General features: G+C 34.3%; 1 protein-coding gene across 3 annotated transcripts in view; it reads left to right on the top strand.

Annotated features, from left to right (window-relative positions):
- LOC123552372 (adhesion G protein-coupled receptor L3-like) overlaps positions 1 to 18,270 on the top strand; it is a 56,541-nt gene that overhangs the window by 9,584 nt on the left and 28,687 nt on the right. For 2 of the 3 annotated variants that reach the window (XM_045341990.2, XM_045341987.2), the window contains exons 2-3: positions 13,040 to 13,263; positions 16,760 to 16,988. In XM_045341990.2, coding sequence (XP_045197925.2) covers positions 13,040 to 13,263; positions 16,760 to 16,988 — 453 coding nt within the window. Of the gene's footprint in view, positions 1 to 13,039; positions 13,264 to 16,759; positions 16,989 to 18,270 lie in introns of those variants that run through there. The other variant, XM_053541878.1, reaches the window with a different exon arrangement.

The raw sequence follows: 18,270 nt of genomic DNA, 5'->3' as shown, positions 1-18,270 counted from the left end.
CGGTGGATTTCTTTATGTTTAACATACTGATTTGTATACAAATGAAGATTTCTGGCTCAAAAATTAGTTCTGACTGGCATAATTTATTATTTAAAATAGCAAAATTAATGTATCGGAAATAAGACTTGAACTGTTTATTAATATAACATCCAAGATTGTGGGATCGCTACGAGTCGGGTCTTTAATAATATTTTCTTGGGCAAAAAAAAATATCACAAGTATAGTTTAATGTATCATCAGAGAGCATGTTATGATGTTTAAGCATCAAGGTCAATAGTATTTTCAGGTAAAAGTTCTTGAATACTTTAAAATTCATTATGTAAGCTTTCTGTGCTTAAATCCAAAACTAGGAGTGTCAGAAATTGATTGTCCAGCGAATAAGGACTATAATCCTTATGAAAGTCACATTGCACAATATAATTGTAATCTTTCATGATAGAGTTTCTGTTTTATCCACTTCATGTTTTTGATTGTACAAACAAATATACTTCACTCACCTCCTTTTCAAGGATATTGAAATACCGCGTCCTTACTCCTTTCAAATATTTTAGATTCGACATGATGAATAATATATATCAATACAACTCTCACTTTTCAATTTTTTCACACTTTATACACTAAATTATTTTCAAAAAAAATCACAAGGCATTCCTTTAATTTTTGCACATCGAATACACATCCACTTCTTTCCTTCCTCGAAAGATTTTTTCCAATGCCACTTTGATTCAATTTAAACTTTTCCCACTTATCCCCGGTTCCGGCGCCATGTAATGTAGTAATGGGAGAGCGTACATTTTTCACTACATCAGACATCTTTATTGGTTTTCAACATCTTATCTAAACTTATTTAGTGCACTCTCATCGTGATTAAAAGATATCTGGAAATTAACTATGAATCTTTCTTTTGTATTTTATTTGTCCATTGTAAAATAGAAAATGTGGAAACTCCACAGATTGCTAGAATATGTTGCAGGCTCGGTTTGATTGAGCCTGTTCATGGACGGTAGAGGAAATGTATGCTACCGCCCACGCCCTCTAGCCCCGGGTTGAGCAGAACTCAACACTTACAAATGCTATAAGTAAAAAAAACAATTTAGAGACACCCGCAGATGTGTTCATACGGCGGTACACATGGAACCTTCAATGATATTTGTCCTTGTGTTTTCAACGATGCACTAGCGTGTAATTCCATGATAAGCGGCGTATGGTCCCAAGTTGAAATAATGAGTTTGCCCTAAACGAGAAAACAATGGACAGAACTAAACAAACTGGAATTTAGAAAGGGGATCTGAGGTTATGGAGCCTGAATATCACAGGAACTGCCAAAAGACAAAATTAAAAAGCAGGCACCATATCCAAGGGGTGATTATACAATACCCAAAGCTATGAAAGCGGGAGTATTGGAACCACCCAGGCCGAAATGTCCAAGCTGAGAAACTAAACAAATTAAAAAGGAAACCAAATTAAAAGGTGTCTATATTACTCTTCCTATGACCAGTTCTTATTTCAGATTGTCCATTTGTTCCGGTAGATGAATTCGTATTCTCTTCACCATTATTAACTTCACTAGGTTTAGTTTTCATGGGAACATTTTACTACGGTTTCCTGAGGTGTTGAGACTGAACCTTGCTGATAGGAGCCGGGACCTAGACTAGTTTCTGTAAACGAGGTATCCGAAAAAATTCTTCTCGGTCTTGGAATGTGGTAAGGTGTGGGTCTATAGGCTGAAGATCGGAGAGGGAATACTTGAGGTGAAAATGGTTGACGAGGTGAAGACTGGTACTGCATATGAGGCCGTCTAGCGTTGGGCCTGAGGTCATACTGACCTGGCATTTGAGCCTGCGTCACTAATATTTGTCTCTCGTTTTCCTTCTCGGCTTGCAATTTCTTTTGATGCCCTCTGGTCTTTGCTCTTCCCGTGTGACATCCCATTCTTTTCAATTTTGTTAATGCCTCTTCTGAATTCCTTACTTAAAAAAAAGCCTCTACTTTTTCCCTTCGCTGTTTTTGGCAAACTAAAGGTTGTCGGAAATATTCCACTTAACTTCAGAAAATTGATGTCCTTTTCTACATTTCAAATTATGGGCAGGGCCCCAAGAAATAACTTTATAATTTTAGAAATTCCTGTAAAGGGTTGGGGCCCCCACCTGGTCCTTTTCGTTTTGGGTTTGTATCCCTGCTGACCTGCAATATCTGCCTGGCTCCCATGACCTGATCATTGTTTGACACCCACTTAACTCACGCAAACTCATCTTTACTTCTGAAAATATTTTCTTCGAAAACCTGATAAAGCGCTTTAGCTTCCTTGACCAAGTTTACTCCCGTAATTACACTGTCCATGTACATATCACTCTTTAGTTGTTTGTCAGTAGGGCAAAAGCCAATACGACTGCCCGAGGACAAATAACTAGGCCAATATGAAACCGCTTGATTAATGATGATTTGAGCCGTGCCATGAGAAAACCAACATAGTGGGTGTGCGACCAGCATGGATCCAGACCAGCCTGCGCATCCGCGCAGTCTGGTCAGGATCCATGCTGTTCGCTAACAGTTTCTTCAATTCCAATAGGCTTTAAAAGCGAACAGCATGGATCCTGACCAGACTGCGCGGATGCGCAGGCTGGTCTGGACCCATGCTGGTCGCATACCCACTATGTTGGTTTTCCCATGGCATGGATCATTTTATTATTCAACCTTCGAATATGTGCAGTAACACCATAATTACTCTTTTTGTAGTTATGCACGTTGAAGAAAAAATTAAAATTGTGTTAAGCATTATCAACGAGACACAAATTTGTACCGATATGCGTGATCAAGAAAATACAACAGACCAATTACATGTTATACACCCTCATGTCTAATTTTATTCTTATTCAAAAATGCTTGCAGTTTATGACTGACGTTCGTTTTCATTTACTTCCCAGCATGTGAACCGCTATTATTATTGCACGAATAGTCCACACCATCTAAATATCTGTTTAAGTTAAGTTTCATCCTTTTAATAAATCTGAGTTTCTCATATTTTCGAAAATTGTCAGAGCTTGTTTATACACAATAACGAATGAGCCGAAAATATCGTTGTAATCTACAAAGTGTTACATGGTTATTACATGAACATGTTAGATTATATCTTTGTTAAAAATGTTAAAACTATTGTAATGTATAAATTTTATGTAAAACAAAATGTCGTCATTAAAAGATTGACGGAATATTGACCCTCTATTTTGAACCAGTCAAAAAACTTGAATTCGATATTGGCCCTGTTTTCTCGTATTGGTCCTGCTTTTCTCGTATTAGCTGTTACCTGATTCATATGATGTGCGCAATTGATCTTATACAATGTGTAATATTGTAAAGTTGAATGATAATAACCCTTATCATGCTGGGCACGACTCATTCTGTGTTTGCGACCACTGAAGACCTTAAATCAGCCTGGAACTGTCCAAACTGAACGATTGATAAGTTCATTTATAGAAATTTAGAAGGGTAACATATCTATCTTTCCTAAAATGATCTGCCAATAAACACTGTGAGGAATCACATGATCAAAATAATCTCTAAACCAAAATAAATTTATGAACAATACGGGATAATATTGAAGTAACTTTTGCTGTAAATATAAAATATACCCTATCATAGGGCAACATAGATGTATCCTGAAACTACATAGATTTCAATCACATTCACCTTCTGATTAACTGGAACACTTCAAGAAATTGAGAATTCTTATTTTCCTTAGTGTTCGTAATTACAGGATATCTATCATTATTGTCAACTACATAATAATTTAACAATTTTCATTAATCATATGTTAGGCTATGTTTAAATTTCATATATTAACATGGTAGGAAATTTATCCATGTTTTTCAAGATATAAATTTGGAGATTATTGTGATAATGTGACAGTGATAAAGAAAATGTTATTTTGTTTGGTGACAAAGTGGTTCACTCTTATCAAATAATGAACTGTGTTATATGCAACCGCTCGTCTGCAACGTTTTCTTAAATTGTACCAATAACTGTCCGGATGTTGCCCAACGAAAATATGATACGGAATGAGGTTATTTGACTTGTTATAATTTCGGTGAAACGGTTACCTCAATATGATATATTCAGACATGCAAGAAGGAAATGGCTGCTCGTGTTTGTGATAGAGGATAATGTAACAAATTACTGTTTAATTTGTAAAGCAGAAACATGATAAAGCATAAAAATTATGAGAGAAAAAGTGTTTACAACTGTAAATTTAAAACGGTGTCATGTAATTCGGTGCCCATTAACTCTTTCCCTAATTACAAATATCGGTTAATGTTTCTCGTACAACCAATATCATGAATAGAAAAACACGTGCAAAGTTTATTTAATATACTGATAGAATGTCAGTGCTTTTAAAAAAAAATCTGTTGCTTGAAAAAATGACTTTTTCCTGCTACTGTATTTTAATTATTTTTAAGTAAATCGTTAAAGATCTACTATTTGAAATTAAACTGAAAACATGTTGTCCAAGCAGACCAATGAATATTGAAGAATTTACAAAATGATGGTAGGATATCTGTGCTAAAACTTAAGGATAACATGGTGTAATAGACCTCAATTTCACCAAAAGCGTACATACAACTTGATCATTTGAGCTTTAAAAATATCAAACGATAGAAATAAGGTGCATATTGACAAGTTATATAGTGACAGAAGTTCTCAAAAATGTCCTTTAGATTACCTCCCCTGATAATTTTGGTTTTTCATGAGTTATCTACCCTGAAAACTAGGAAAAAAAATGATTTTCTCCTTTTCCCTACGGGGAATTTTAGATTTCTTTTTAGCTAAGGGAGTTTTTGTGATCGCTCGATGTCCGGCGTCTGTCGTCTGTCGTCTATCGGTCAACATTTAGCTTGTGTATACGATAGAGGCTGTATTTTTCAACTGATCTTCATGAAGTTTTGTCAGAATGATTACCTTGATGAAATCTAGGCCAAGATCGAAAATGGGTCATCTGGGATCAAAAACTAGGTCACTAGGTCAAATCAAAGAAAAACCTTGTGTATGCAATAGAAGCTGTATTTTTCAATTGATCTTTATGAATTTTGCTCAGAATGATTACCTTGATGAAATCTAGGCCAAGTTCGAATATTGGTTGGTCATCTGGGGTCAAACACGAGGTCACTAGGTCAAATCAAAGAAAAACCTTGTGTATGCGATAGAGGCTCTATTTTTCAACTGATCTTCATGAAATTTTGTCAGAATGATTACTTAAGTTGATGAAATCTAGACCAAGTTCGAAAATGGATCATCTGGGGTCAAAAACTAGGTCACTAGGTCAAATCAAAGAAAAACCTTGTGTATGCGATAGAGGCTGTATTGTTCAACTAATCTTCATAAAATTTTGTCAGAATGATTACCTAAGTTGATAAAATCTAGGCCAAATTCAAAAATGGGTCATCTGGGGTCAACAACTAGGTCACCAGGTCAAATAAAAGAAAAACCTTGTGTATGTGATAGAGGCTGTATTTTTCGATTGCTCGTCATGAAATTAAATTAGAATGATTGCCTTGTTGAAATTTAGGCCAAGTTTGACAATGGGTCATCTGGGATCAAAAACTAGGTCACTAGATCAAATCAAAGTAAATATATATACTAGGCCAAGTTCGAATATTGGTCATCTGGGGTCAAAAACTAGGTCACTAGGTCAGAAAAGCCTTGTGTATGCGATAGAGGCTGTATTTTTGAACTGATCTTCATGAAATTTTGTCAGAATTATTACCTAAGTTGATGAAATCTAGACCAAGTTCGAAAATGAGTCATCTGGTGTCAAAAACTAGGTCACTAGGTAAAATCAAAGAAAAACCTTGTGTATGCGATAGAGGCTGTATTTTTCAACTGATCTTCATGAAATTGTGTCAGAATGATTACCTAAGTTGACGAAATCTAGGCCAAGTTCGAAAATGGGTCATCTGGGGTCTAAAACTAGGTCACTAGGTCAAATCAGAGAAAAATCTTGTGTATGTGATAGAGGCTGAATTTTTCAATTGATTTTCATGAAATTTGGTCAGGATGAATATCTTGATGAAATCTAGGTCGAGTTTAAATATGGATCATCTGCAGTTAAAAACTAGGTCACTAGGTCAAATCAAATAAAAACCTTGTGTATGTGAAAGAAGCTGTTTTATTCAATTGATCTTCATGAAATTTGGTTAGAACGATTGCCTTGATAAAATCTAGGTCAAGTTTAAGTATTGGTCATCTGGGGTTAAAAACTAGGTCACTAGGTCAAATCAAAGAAACAAAACTTTTGTATGCAATAGTAGCTGTATTTTTCAATTGATCTTCATAACATTTTGTCAGAAAGATTGCCTTGATGAAGTCTAGGTGGAATTTGAATATGGGTCATCTGCAGTCAAAAACTAGGTCACTAGGTCAAATAAAAAAAAAACCTTGTGTATGCGATAGAGGCTGTATTTTTCAATTGATCTTCATGAATTTTGGTCAGAATGATTACCTTAATGAAATCTAGTCCAAGGTCAAAAATGGGTCATCTGGGATCAAACACTAGGTCACTAGGTCAAATCAAAGAAAAACCTTGTGTATGCAATAGAAGCTGTATTTTTCAATTGATCTTTATGAATTTTGCTCAGAAGGATAACCTTGATGAAATCTAGGCCAAGTTCGAATATTAGTCATCTGGGGTCAAAAACTAGGTCACTAGGTCAGAAAAGCCTTGTGTATGCGATAGAGGCTGTATTTTTCAACTGATCTTCATGAAATTTTGTCAGAATGATAACCTAAGTTGATGGAATCTAGACCAAGTTCGAAAATGAGACATCTGGTTTCAAAAACTAGGTCACTAGGTCAAATCAGAGAAAACCTTGTGTATGCGATAGAGGCTGTATTTGTCAACTAATCTTCATGAAATTTTGTCAGAATGATTACCTAAGTTGACGAAATCTAGGCCAAGTTCAAAAATGGGTCATCTGGGGTCTAAAACTTGGTCACTAGGTCACTAGGTCAAATCAAAGAAAAATCTTGTGTATGTGATAGAGGCTGTATTTTTCAATTGATCGTAATGAAATTAAATTGGAATGATTACCTTGTTGAAATTTAGGCCAAGTTTGAAAATGGGTCAAAAGGGATCAAAAATTAGGTCACTAGATCAAATCAAAGAAAAATCATGTGTATGAGATAGAGGCTGTATTGTCCAATTGATTTTCATGAAATTTGGTCAGAATGAATACCTTTGATAAAATCTAGGTCGATCTTAAATATGGGTCTTCTGGGGTTAAAAACTAGGTCACTAGGTTAAATAAAAAAACCTTGTGTATGTGATAGAAGCTGTTTTTTTAATTGATTTTCATGAAATTTAGTTAGAATGATTACCTTGATAAAATCTAGATCAAGTTTAAATATTGGTCATCTTAAATTAAAAACTAGGTTACTAGGTCAAATCAAAGAAAGAAATCTTGTGTTTGCAATAGAGGCTGTATTTTTCAATTGATCTTCATAAAGTTATGTCAGAATGATTGCCTTGATGAAGTCGAGGTGGAATTTAAATATGGGTCATCTGTAGTCAAAACTAGGTCACTAGGTCAAATCAAAGAAAAACCTTGTGTATGCGATAGAGGCTGTATTTTTCAATTGATTTTCATAAATTTTGGTCAGAATGATTACCTTGATGAAATCTAGGAAAAATTCGAATATGGGTCATCTGGGTTCAAAAACTAGATAACTAGGTCAAATCAAAGAAAACCCTTGTGTATGCGATAGAGGCTGTATGTTTCAACTGATTTTCATGAAATTTTGTCAGAATGATTACCTAAGTTGAAGAAATCTAGGCCAGGTTCAAAAATGGGTCATCTGAGGTCAAAAACTAGGTCACTAGGTCAAATCAAAGAGAAACCTTGTGTATGTGATAGAGGCTGCATTTTTCGTTTGATCTTCATGGAATTAAATTAGAATGATTGCCTTGTTGAAATTTCGGCCATGTTTTAAAATGGGTCATCTGGGATCAAACTAGGTCACTAGATCAAATCAAAGAAAAATATTGTGTATGCGATAGAGGCTGTATTGTCCAATTGATTCTCATGAAATTTGGTCAGAATGAATATCTTGTTGCAATCTAGGCCGAGTTTAAATATGGGTCATCTGGGGTTAAAAACTAGGTCACTAGGTCAAATCAAAGAAAAACCTTGTATATGTGAAAGAAGCTGTTTTATTCAATTAATCTTCATAAAATTATGTCAGAACGATTGCCTTGATAAAATCTAGGTCAAGTTTAATTATTGGTCATCTGGGGTTAAAATCTATGTCACTAGGTCAAATCAAAGAAAAAAAATTGTGTATGCAATAGAGGCTGTATTTTTCAATTGATCTTCATAAAATTATGTCAGAATGATTAACTTGATGAAGTCTAGGTGGAATTTGAATATGGGTCATCTGCAGTCAAAAACTAGGTCACTAGGTCAAATCAAAGAAAAACCGTTTGTATGCGATAGAGACTGTATTTTTCACAAGATTGCCTTGGTAAAATCTAGGTCAAGTCCAAATATGGGTCATCTAGGGTAAAAAACTAGGTCACTAGGTCATTTCTAAGAAAATACCTTTTAAACTCAAGAGACCACATTTTTGGTCCAATCTAAATGAAAATTGGCCAGAATATTTGTTATCATGAAATCACTAGGTCAAACATGTTTACACTGTTATGGTGTGTTTCTCAGATGAGCGAGCTAGGGCCATCTTGGCCCTCTTGTTTATATTTGTATCAGAATCATATAATGCAGCTTTCTACCGCAAAATTTTCTCGAAACTCAAGTTCAGATTCTCATAATCAAAGAAATTATATATTTCCCATAGGCATAAATGTTAACTTCAATACCGATTATCTCCCCCAAAAATGATAAAATTTGAAAAATCTCTCGGTGAAAAGTTTTTAATTTTGAATGTCTTTAAAGTGATCAAATTCCATTTAAATTTTACCATCCATTTACAAGATATGAAATATGGCTATTATACCATGTTATCCTTAAGTCATTACAAGGAAATTCATAATTATGTTTGATTAGGATTTAATATTGCGAACGTACGGGGCAAACTACATTTCTTGAGCATTCTACGATATCTTTTCATGGTATCACCCCTGGACGGTAAAATCATTTAATTTATTTTGAAATTGAGATCAACTTTTTATTTGCATCAATACTTTCCATATTTGCTTCGTCAAGCTTAAATCAGGTGAAAGTATTTTAGTTTATGGTCAATCAATCGACTTTTTTTTCGAAACGTGAAAGGTAAAAAAGAGGGTATACAGCTTGTAGAAAAAAATAAATAAGCACATACAGCCTCAGTATATACGTGAGGGAAAATAACAGTAAGAAACAATAGTGCCTCAGCTCGTTTTAAATGTCAGTGCCACATTTCCTACATTGTTTTCACTTATCTTGGCCAAAACCCAAGTGGCACACTGTAGTTACGGGCCTATAACATGTCACAGAATTAAAACGGCGAGTGGTAAAGCTTTCATTTGGTAGTTTAAACTTATTAACTCGCTCCATTTAATCAGGAATGCCAGATGGCAACGCATTGCAAAACACAAATATACTCACGTAAGTATAATTATATAATTCAACACTATATAAACATATAGCAAACCGCCCAAATATAAATCACACTACGATAGATTTTACATCTGCTACCAGTACATAACCGCCTCGGTAGCCTAGTGGTATCGCGTCCGCTTCGAGTGTGGGAGGTCGTGGGTTCGATCCCCGGCCGCGGCATACCAGAGACGTAAAAAATGGTACTAGCAGCTTCCTCGCTTGGCGCTCAGCATTAAGAGGGTAGTGCTAGGACTGGTCAGCCCGGTGTCAGTATAATGTGACTGGGTGGGGTATCATGTCACGTGTCTACGGCGTGATATTCCAGTGCGGCAGCACTATAAAGTTGGGCATTGTGCTCACTGCTACAAGTAGACACCGTCGTTTATATGACTGAAAAATTGTTGGAAATGACGTTAAACCCGAACACACACACACACGCACGCACGCACGCACGCACGCACGCACACACACACACACACACACACCAGTATTTACTCATTTTTGACAGTGTTAAATGGTAGTAATACACAAAACATTACATAATCTAAGACAAAGAATTGCTAATTGATATTAATTTGCAAGTTTGAAACAATTTGTTTCACTATGGAATTGCATTGCCACTCTATCGTACTTATAAAATTGTCATTTAATATCAGTGTCGACTGTTTGGACGTGTTCTTTACAATTTCACTGGTGCAGGCAATGCAGGTATCATCAACTTCAACTACTAGATATGTTACAGTCCGAGTTCCTTTCGCCCGGACTGTAGTGTTTACGTAGTTTCTCTACCGAAATGTCCCCTGGTATGTATGGACACATTGTCAATCTCGTGGCGCAATTTACCGCGCCCATCACCTCGAAGCGTGTAGGCACTAGGACAATGCAACTTAAAAAAGTGAAATCTCGAGAAACACAGGCACTGTATTTCATAATAAATGCTTGGAATTGTTGCTTCTGGAATTTGTCTTACGAATACATGTCCAAACCAGTATATTTCATAAAATAACTAGTTTAAAACAGTTGACAGGTAAAAGCCATATGCACACATATTTTTCCATATTATTTCGGTATCAAGGCCATTGGTAGCAACATCGTCTTCGGTTTCTTCCTGACATACTTATGCTTAACCTGTAATACGTGCTGTCATTTGAACAGCTACAAGACGCATTTTGAATTCAAATGAAACACCAAAGGGAGCGGAGCCCGTAAAAATACTGCACCGGAGTCCTGTAAGCGCACTCTTGAAACTACATGTTAATTCCGAGTTGCTTTCTTAGCTTGCATACATACAGCACTATGGTTATACTTCGGTCGTGAATTTTACTTTTCAGCCGTAGATGAAAAATATTACTTAACCAAAGAATTTTGAGTTTGAAAATCTAGAGGGTTTTAAAACATATTTATCTGAATTTAAGACGCATTAAAAACATGCAAATGTTCTGAAGAACTATAGACCTGTCTCTAATTTACCGTGCGTGTCTAAAATTCTTGAAAAGATAGTCAATGCTCGTTTGGAAAGCCACTTGTCTTTGAACAGTCTCCACGAAGAACACCAGTCTGCATACAGAAAATTTCACTCCACTGAGACTGCATTACTGAAGGTTCAAAATGACATTCTCAACTCCCTTGACCAAAATGATGTAACAATGTTAGTGATGCTTGACCTATCAGCTGCTTTCGATACCATCGACCACAAGACGACACTATTGCACCGCCTTCACGACCACTTTGGTATCGCAGGGAAACCACTCGAATTGATAACTTCATATCTAAGCGACCGCTACCAAACTGTGAACATAGAAAGTAAATTGTCAAAACCAGTGAAAATGACATACAGTATCCCACAGGGGTCCGTCTCGGACCAAAATTTTTCACAATGTACACAAAACCAGTTGGTGCAATAAGCAAAAAACATGGACTTAATCACCATGTTTACGCCGACGATGGGCAGCTTTATTTATCTTTCAAACCAACAAATCCGGTCTCTCAGAACGATGCTTTATGCTGTGTTGAAAACTGTCTCGTAGAAATTGTATCTTTTTATTACAACTTATCACGTTTCAAGTTTATTGGACTCCGGATTCCAATTTATTTTGAACTGCGAGGCTCCCGTGTCCTACACTCCGAGGTACTGGGCACAGTAAAATGCGCTAGTTATCCTTTTAGGACTGACACCGTGATAGATGTATTTGAGCGCCTTCATAATTCACGTGAACTATTTTAAGAAACTGCATAGACTTTATCAGCTTTGAATAAAATATTTTCTTCTGATTTCTTTTATATCAAACCAAGATATAATTTATCAACATTTTCAGAGTTGTGCATTGCTTTATGATTCAAACAAAAAGTCCCAAGTGTCAGACAATCCCTTAATGTAACGCTTTCCAACTGTGGGTAGGTAATTAAAAACAGATATTGCCCGCGAATTGATGTATCTAGCTCAAATATAGTGCTGTAAAACACGAAGTATTTGCGTGGTTAGAATCGAAATAATTAAATGTCCAAATGATTTTATCAGTTGATTGAATATCCTTTCCGCCCCTGTAACGCAGTAAAACTTAAAAGCCTGATGGCCATTTCATGCTTCCGTAAAATCAACATTTATTATACATTTATCATATACTGACACATTTAGGCAACATCAAAAATGACCATTCGAACGATTTGACGAAGTTCCAAAAATATCCATATACACTTGCTCCGTTATGGACCCCTTTGGGATTGTGTTTTTTTTCGGGTATAAATATATTTTTCCGTAGATGAAAAGCTGATATGTCGTGCTAAAATCAAAGTATTTTCAAATCGTATTAAAGCGCTGAAAATTGACTCCCCATTACCAAAAAAAAAAAAAAAAAAAAAAAAAAAATGGAAAGGTCCACACGCATACCTTAAAACGGTCTGGCCCCTGCGCTTGAACTCTGACTATAGACCACTATAAATGTGACTTTTGTTTTCAAATGTAGCCTGCGTACTTTCAACCTTTATGAAATTTGGAAGGCATTACGAGTTTCCTTGTATGTTAAGATTTTTTCCAGTCCTGTTGATTTGATTAATTTATTATTTATTGCCTTTATAAATATATAATGTTCATGGGTATGAATAACACTTTACAATAAACACAACAATTTGATTTTAGTGATGGGCACACGAGTATGGCCCAAAATTTTACCGACATCGATGGCCCTATAAACATAATAAACTAATTCCCTTGCATCCTTTTTACGACTTTAGTTTAGTTAAATCCAATGGAATTGTAACCTTGTAAATCGTACACATTATACTCAGTGCCGATGTTAGAGCAAAATCATGAAGAGTAAGTGGTTGCAGTGCTTGATTTGGTTTTCAGGTTTGTACGGCTGCTAATTTTTATCTTTTTAGGGGATATTTAAGATTTTATGTCAGTATAACACTGAAAATGGTATTGTTGTAAAAAAAATATTTTATGTCTGTTTTAGCATGTCAGCCAAGTGAAGTCGTGTTTAACATTAGCGATGACAAGCCGCCTGGCCACAAAGAAAAAATCAATATTTCATGTAATAATTGGGTCAACAAAAACGTGTCATTCAACTTAGAAATCACCTTCGATGAAGACAGGTACTTTGCGGTTCAGTATTTCCAGCGCTACAATTACTTGCAAGTTACAGTTACGAATACACTAAAGAATAATTACAACAGGCCTGTAAGTATATTGCTAATATTTTTTTTATAAAACAGGTAAAACACTTCGCTACCTAATTCTTTTAATAATTGAGAATCTTTATGAATTAGTTCTGAAGTTAAAGTAGAGTTATTTTATCCTAGTACGCAAATATACCTTTATAATGAACATAATACTGTCCTATGTTGGCGATGTAAGCCGGTGGAAACAGACTGTAGGACAAAGTTATTTTTCTGACACCTGTTCAGTTTAGTAATATGTTATTGACATTTTTTATAATGAAAATATAATAATTACAATAATATACTAATATATTGATATTACAAAAATTAAACTGCTTCTTTGTTTTTTATTTTTTATTGTTCATATTTTTTGCATCTATGATGTAATTAGTTATGGACTAAGTGGGTAATAGTTTTGGCTAAATATTTTGTACACATTTGTTTTGAAGCTTTCAGTTCAATGCGTAAGTGTAATTAAATGAGAAATGATTTTGCTAATTTACATTTTTACAAATATGTGTATTTTCTTTCGTTCTCTAGTGTAAATCATTGCAGAATCCCTGAAGTAGGTACACAATACTTGCACTGATGAATAGACCCATTGATTTCAAAACAAGTTATTGCATTTTTAATGTGCCTTTGTAGACCGATCAAATATATATTGAAATAAAAAATACAAAATGTATTTTGAACAAGTCTCATATTTACTTTTTTATCCTCCGCAGAAAATGGATAGATATTGTCTAGGCGTTGTTCCTTGCGTCCGTTCGCACGTCCGTTCGTCAATCTGTCTTACCGACGCCTTACCTTGGCATTTGGATATTGTGTTTGTATTTACTCAGAAATGCTATCCTTCGATTGTACAAATAAATTTAGTATGACCAGTGTTATTATCCCAAGTTAATTCAAAATTACATTTAGTACTTCCACAGCCATGTCTTGGTAATAATTATTAATAATTTAACTGAGTCTTCGTGTCAATGATATCCGACAGGACTGATGTTTGAATCAGGTGTAGTTATGGCTAGAATTGGCCATTGTTCTATAATTGGTGAGATAAAACCTTTAGAAGTCTATCCCCATCAGTGTATGCAATTGCCTTGCAAATGCAAATTTGTTTCCCCAAAAAAGTGTTTTAAACCTTTTTTTTATATTAGTTGTCTTAAAATGACACTCTAGCTTATTGAATAAATCTTGCTGCAAAAGAATCATGCTTAACGACCTTAATTTCCATTTTCATACAGTGATTGTCGCCTAACTAAGCTTAACCGCCTTAGTAGAACAAGGCCTATCAGAAATGGGTTGTTTCAAAACAGAGCGCACACCGCTTTTATAAAGTCTCAATGAATTTGTTCGTCATTTGTTTGCCGTTGTCCGGATAAGCCTTTATAACTTTGTTTCTAAATTTAAACAACGTGCAACGTTAATATTCAGAGATACCCCTAACTGACATCTGTCAGATAAATTTTAGAGAAGATACAAGCTATGGGCGTAATAAACGAAGATTTTGTCACAGCATGTTGTTGGAAGGTTTCCTATATTCTATCAACGTCATAGGTATTTGTACTACACTGTAATTCAATTTTATCAAATATATTTAGACTATTTCGTAATTAGTTTAAGGAAATGTTATACTGAGCTCATTTATTATACAATTATTATACTTTTTACATACTCGGATATGGATACTTAGTCTTCAAAAGCACTCAAACTGTGTTCTATAATTTGTCGCAATAAGAATACAACTTTGTATAATTTGTCGAAACACAGTACATACATATGAGTTTCAAAAGTTCGCACGTATTCACTCATTGCAAAAGAGTTTATGCCACTCTTTACATCAACTTAAACCTGAAATTACAAATACACAATAAAAGTATCATACAAAACTCATGAAATTTAGTTTTAAGTGAGGAAGACCCCACAGTTTCTGTGATAAGGTTTGAAATATAACGGAAAAAGCCGAATTTAGGATTTATCTAATAAACTGTATATGCTAGATACTTATAAAGATAAAACAAATAAACAACTAGTTTCGTCATCTGTCATCAAAAGATAGAGACATCCTTACATAATAAATTCTTTGAAACAATCGATCGCTCATCCCTAGTAATGGTAAAACACATCAACTTAATGATCTTTAATTAACCACATAATTTTCTTTGTCGTTAAAAATCAGTTTCGACAAACACACATGCTTATGATGCTATGATGCTTGGCCTATATATTTTCGTGTACAATCTACTTTCCTATTTTACTGATTATCTTATATATACAAAAGTTATGAAAATACCATAGAATGTGGCAGTTATTACACCACAGGCCCTATATCACATGACATTTAATTAAACAAGGGAACATGTTTTGCTTTATAAAATCTGTACTTTTAGTAGTATGATTTTAAATGCTGATGAGCACAAATTATATAAATTTTACATTTTATACAATTTTGACATAAACAATCGTTCAAAACAAATGTCAGTTTTTACTATAATACTAGATTAATAACTTATTTGTTAACTTTTTATGTCCTTTAAACCCCAAAACATTGTCTCCAATCATTACATTTTATTTTGGAGCAACCGTGAAATAGGTACTTTATCTAAATACATAAGGAGGGCGGTCAAGAGCTTTGTAATAAAGTCATATGTACAAAATCAGTTAAACATACCTGTATGTATATAAAAAAAACAGTTTTACTTGATAATCTTCGAAATTCTCTTACATGCCTCTCAAAGCTTAAAAACTTAAGGTATTAATTCACATACAGTTATAACATGAATACCTCTCTGATATTTTTTCGACTACAAAAATGTTTAAAGACCTACCACAACCTAGTGACCTACTTTTTCCTCCCACATGCACTTCGTGCAAATCATTAAATGTAAAGACGGAAGTAGTCTGTAATTTGTTGCCAGGACTCTAATTAAATCTTATCTACATGTACTAGAATGTTAAATCCGGTATAAAAGACTTAAACATAATACCTAGACCACTTTAGACATATAATAACGTTAAGTTCTAAAACAGAAAAACCACTCTCACCTCTGTTTTTGTAAATGATTATTACTTTTATAGTCTTTTCACAATTTTCAAATGGCGACTTATTTTTATCTATGTAATATTTCTAGCTGTCAATGATAGCGCAAATTTTTTCTACAAATTCCAATTGAAAACTTCGTGGTTAAGGTCGCTCATTACGAGCCATTGTGAGCTTTGGTTGTTGAATTCTTTCATATAAGGGGACCACGCAGCTAGCTATCGGAAAGTCCGTGATTCGCCCGTGATAAAATAATGTTCTAACGGACACCTGGGGTCTTCATCCACAATAAAAAACATGGAAATTCGCTATACGACCTGTACTCGTGTTGATGGTTGTTTCAACCAAACAAAAAGAAAAGCCAAAAGTCCTACTTATCTGTTTACACTAGCACGCAAATAAATAAATAGACATTATTGTTATCAGAATCTTACAATGTATTAAAATCATCTTTTGTTTCTTTTCTTGATGACAGACACATCTAATAGTGAAGGAGGAGCCTTTTAGGAATGTTACTTTGAACAGGATACCATTTTACATAAATGTGATTGAAATGAATGACCCACCATCTATATTTCCATCGGAATTGATAACATCGGTACATGAAGATGTGCCAGTAGGCTCTATCATTGGTTCTTTGAATTTTGCTGATCCGGATATGGGAGAACGGAGAGAATGGGGAGAACTGGAGGTGTATAGCAAAGGTAATAAAAAAAACATTCAATTTGCAATGGTGTAAATGTCAAGTATTTTATGCTTAATGGCTACATAATTCTAAATGCCTTATATGTTGCAATTATTATTGAATAATTAGTTTGGCGCAATGTCCATTTTTTTCACATCTACGTACAATTCTGTCTAAATTAAAGACAATGAGACATTATTGTTTATTGAACAAAACATTCAATATCAAATGTAATACAAAGTAAACATGAAAAACAGAACAATATTTGACATATTAATAACCTATTTTTATTTCATCAAATTATTATATGCACTAAAGAAATGTCACAATTACACCAAGAGGCGTGTCATAAATACAGGAAGAGGCGTGTCATATATCAGATAAAACGCTGCTAGATTAAGCCTTTAACTTTCATGTATGGCGATTTCACATCAGCGAATACATCAGCTATTAGTGCAAACCTGACTCTTGCTTTGTTTAACTTAACAAAAGTTCATTATTTACGTTTTAAGTTGTATCAAAAAAATAATGGTTGTATCTTTTTTTGAATTAAAAGTTTGGAAAAACCTAATGCTACAAACTAATATACTCGTATTTAATATCGTTTTCTTCTACTTAAGGTATTGGACCCCTAATAGTAATGTTTAAAAAACGACATTTGCCTGGTATATCTCTTAAAATTAACCGTGTTTCGCACTGTGTTGCAATTTTTAAACAACTCTTTCCGTGCCGTATTTTTATAAATTTTGTATAATTTATGGTCCTCAAGCTCAGGCAGAGACACATTTCAAAGTGTATTGGTCACTATCCAAAACATTTGCAGATAATTCATTATATCATTAATTTTGATAAAAGAAACATCAAACTATTGGCAAGCAATTATAAAACACATAAAAAAACACTGTCAATATCATTTCTACTAAGGTGCCTCAAGTAAACGGATTAATGAGACAGAATTCTAACTCCAACATTGAAAAATTAAGGACGAGTACTGCGGATCTGTTTTGAATTTTGCTCACTTCATTCAAAAGTATATTTGGGCAAAAGTAAAATCTACTTACATTTCTACCACAATATGAAATCTAAAGAGTAAAGGCTAAAGAGAGAACTTTTACCGCATGTAACTCAGTACTTTTAAAGATGTCTAGCTCTCCCCTTCTGTTTCAGAGGTAAATTCCCTTTGAACAGAAAGAAATTAATCAAATATTCATCAAATGAAAATGTTCCACTTTTGTACAATAAATCAATAATAAGTCTTGAAAGAAGTAAAAACTTACTAGAAAAAAGGAAAATAAGGACAA

This window comes from Mercenaria mercenaria, chromosome 4 (genome assembly GCF_021730395.1).
Source record: "Mercenaria mercenaria strain notata chromosome 4, MADL_Memer_1, whole genome shotgun sequence".
Lineage (NCBI taxonomy): Eukaryota > Metazoa > Mollusca > Bivalvia > Venerida > Veneridae > Mercenaria > Mercenaria mercenaria.
Note: the sequence above shows the minus strand (reverse complement) of the source record. Positions and strands in the feature narration are given on the sequence as shown.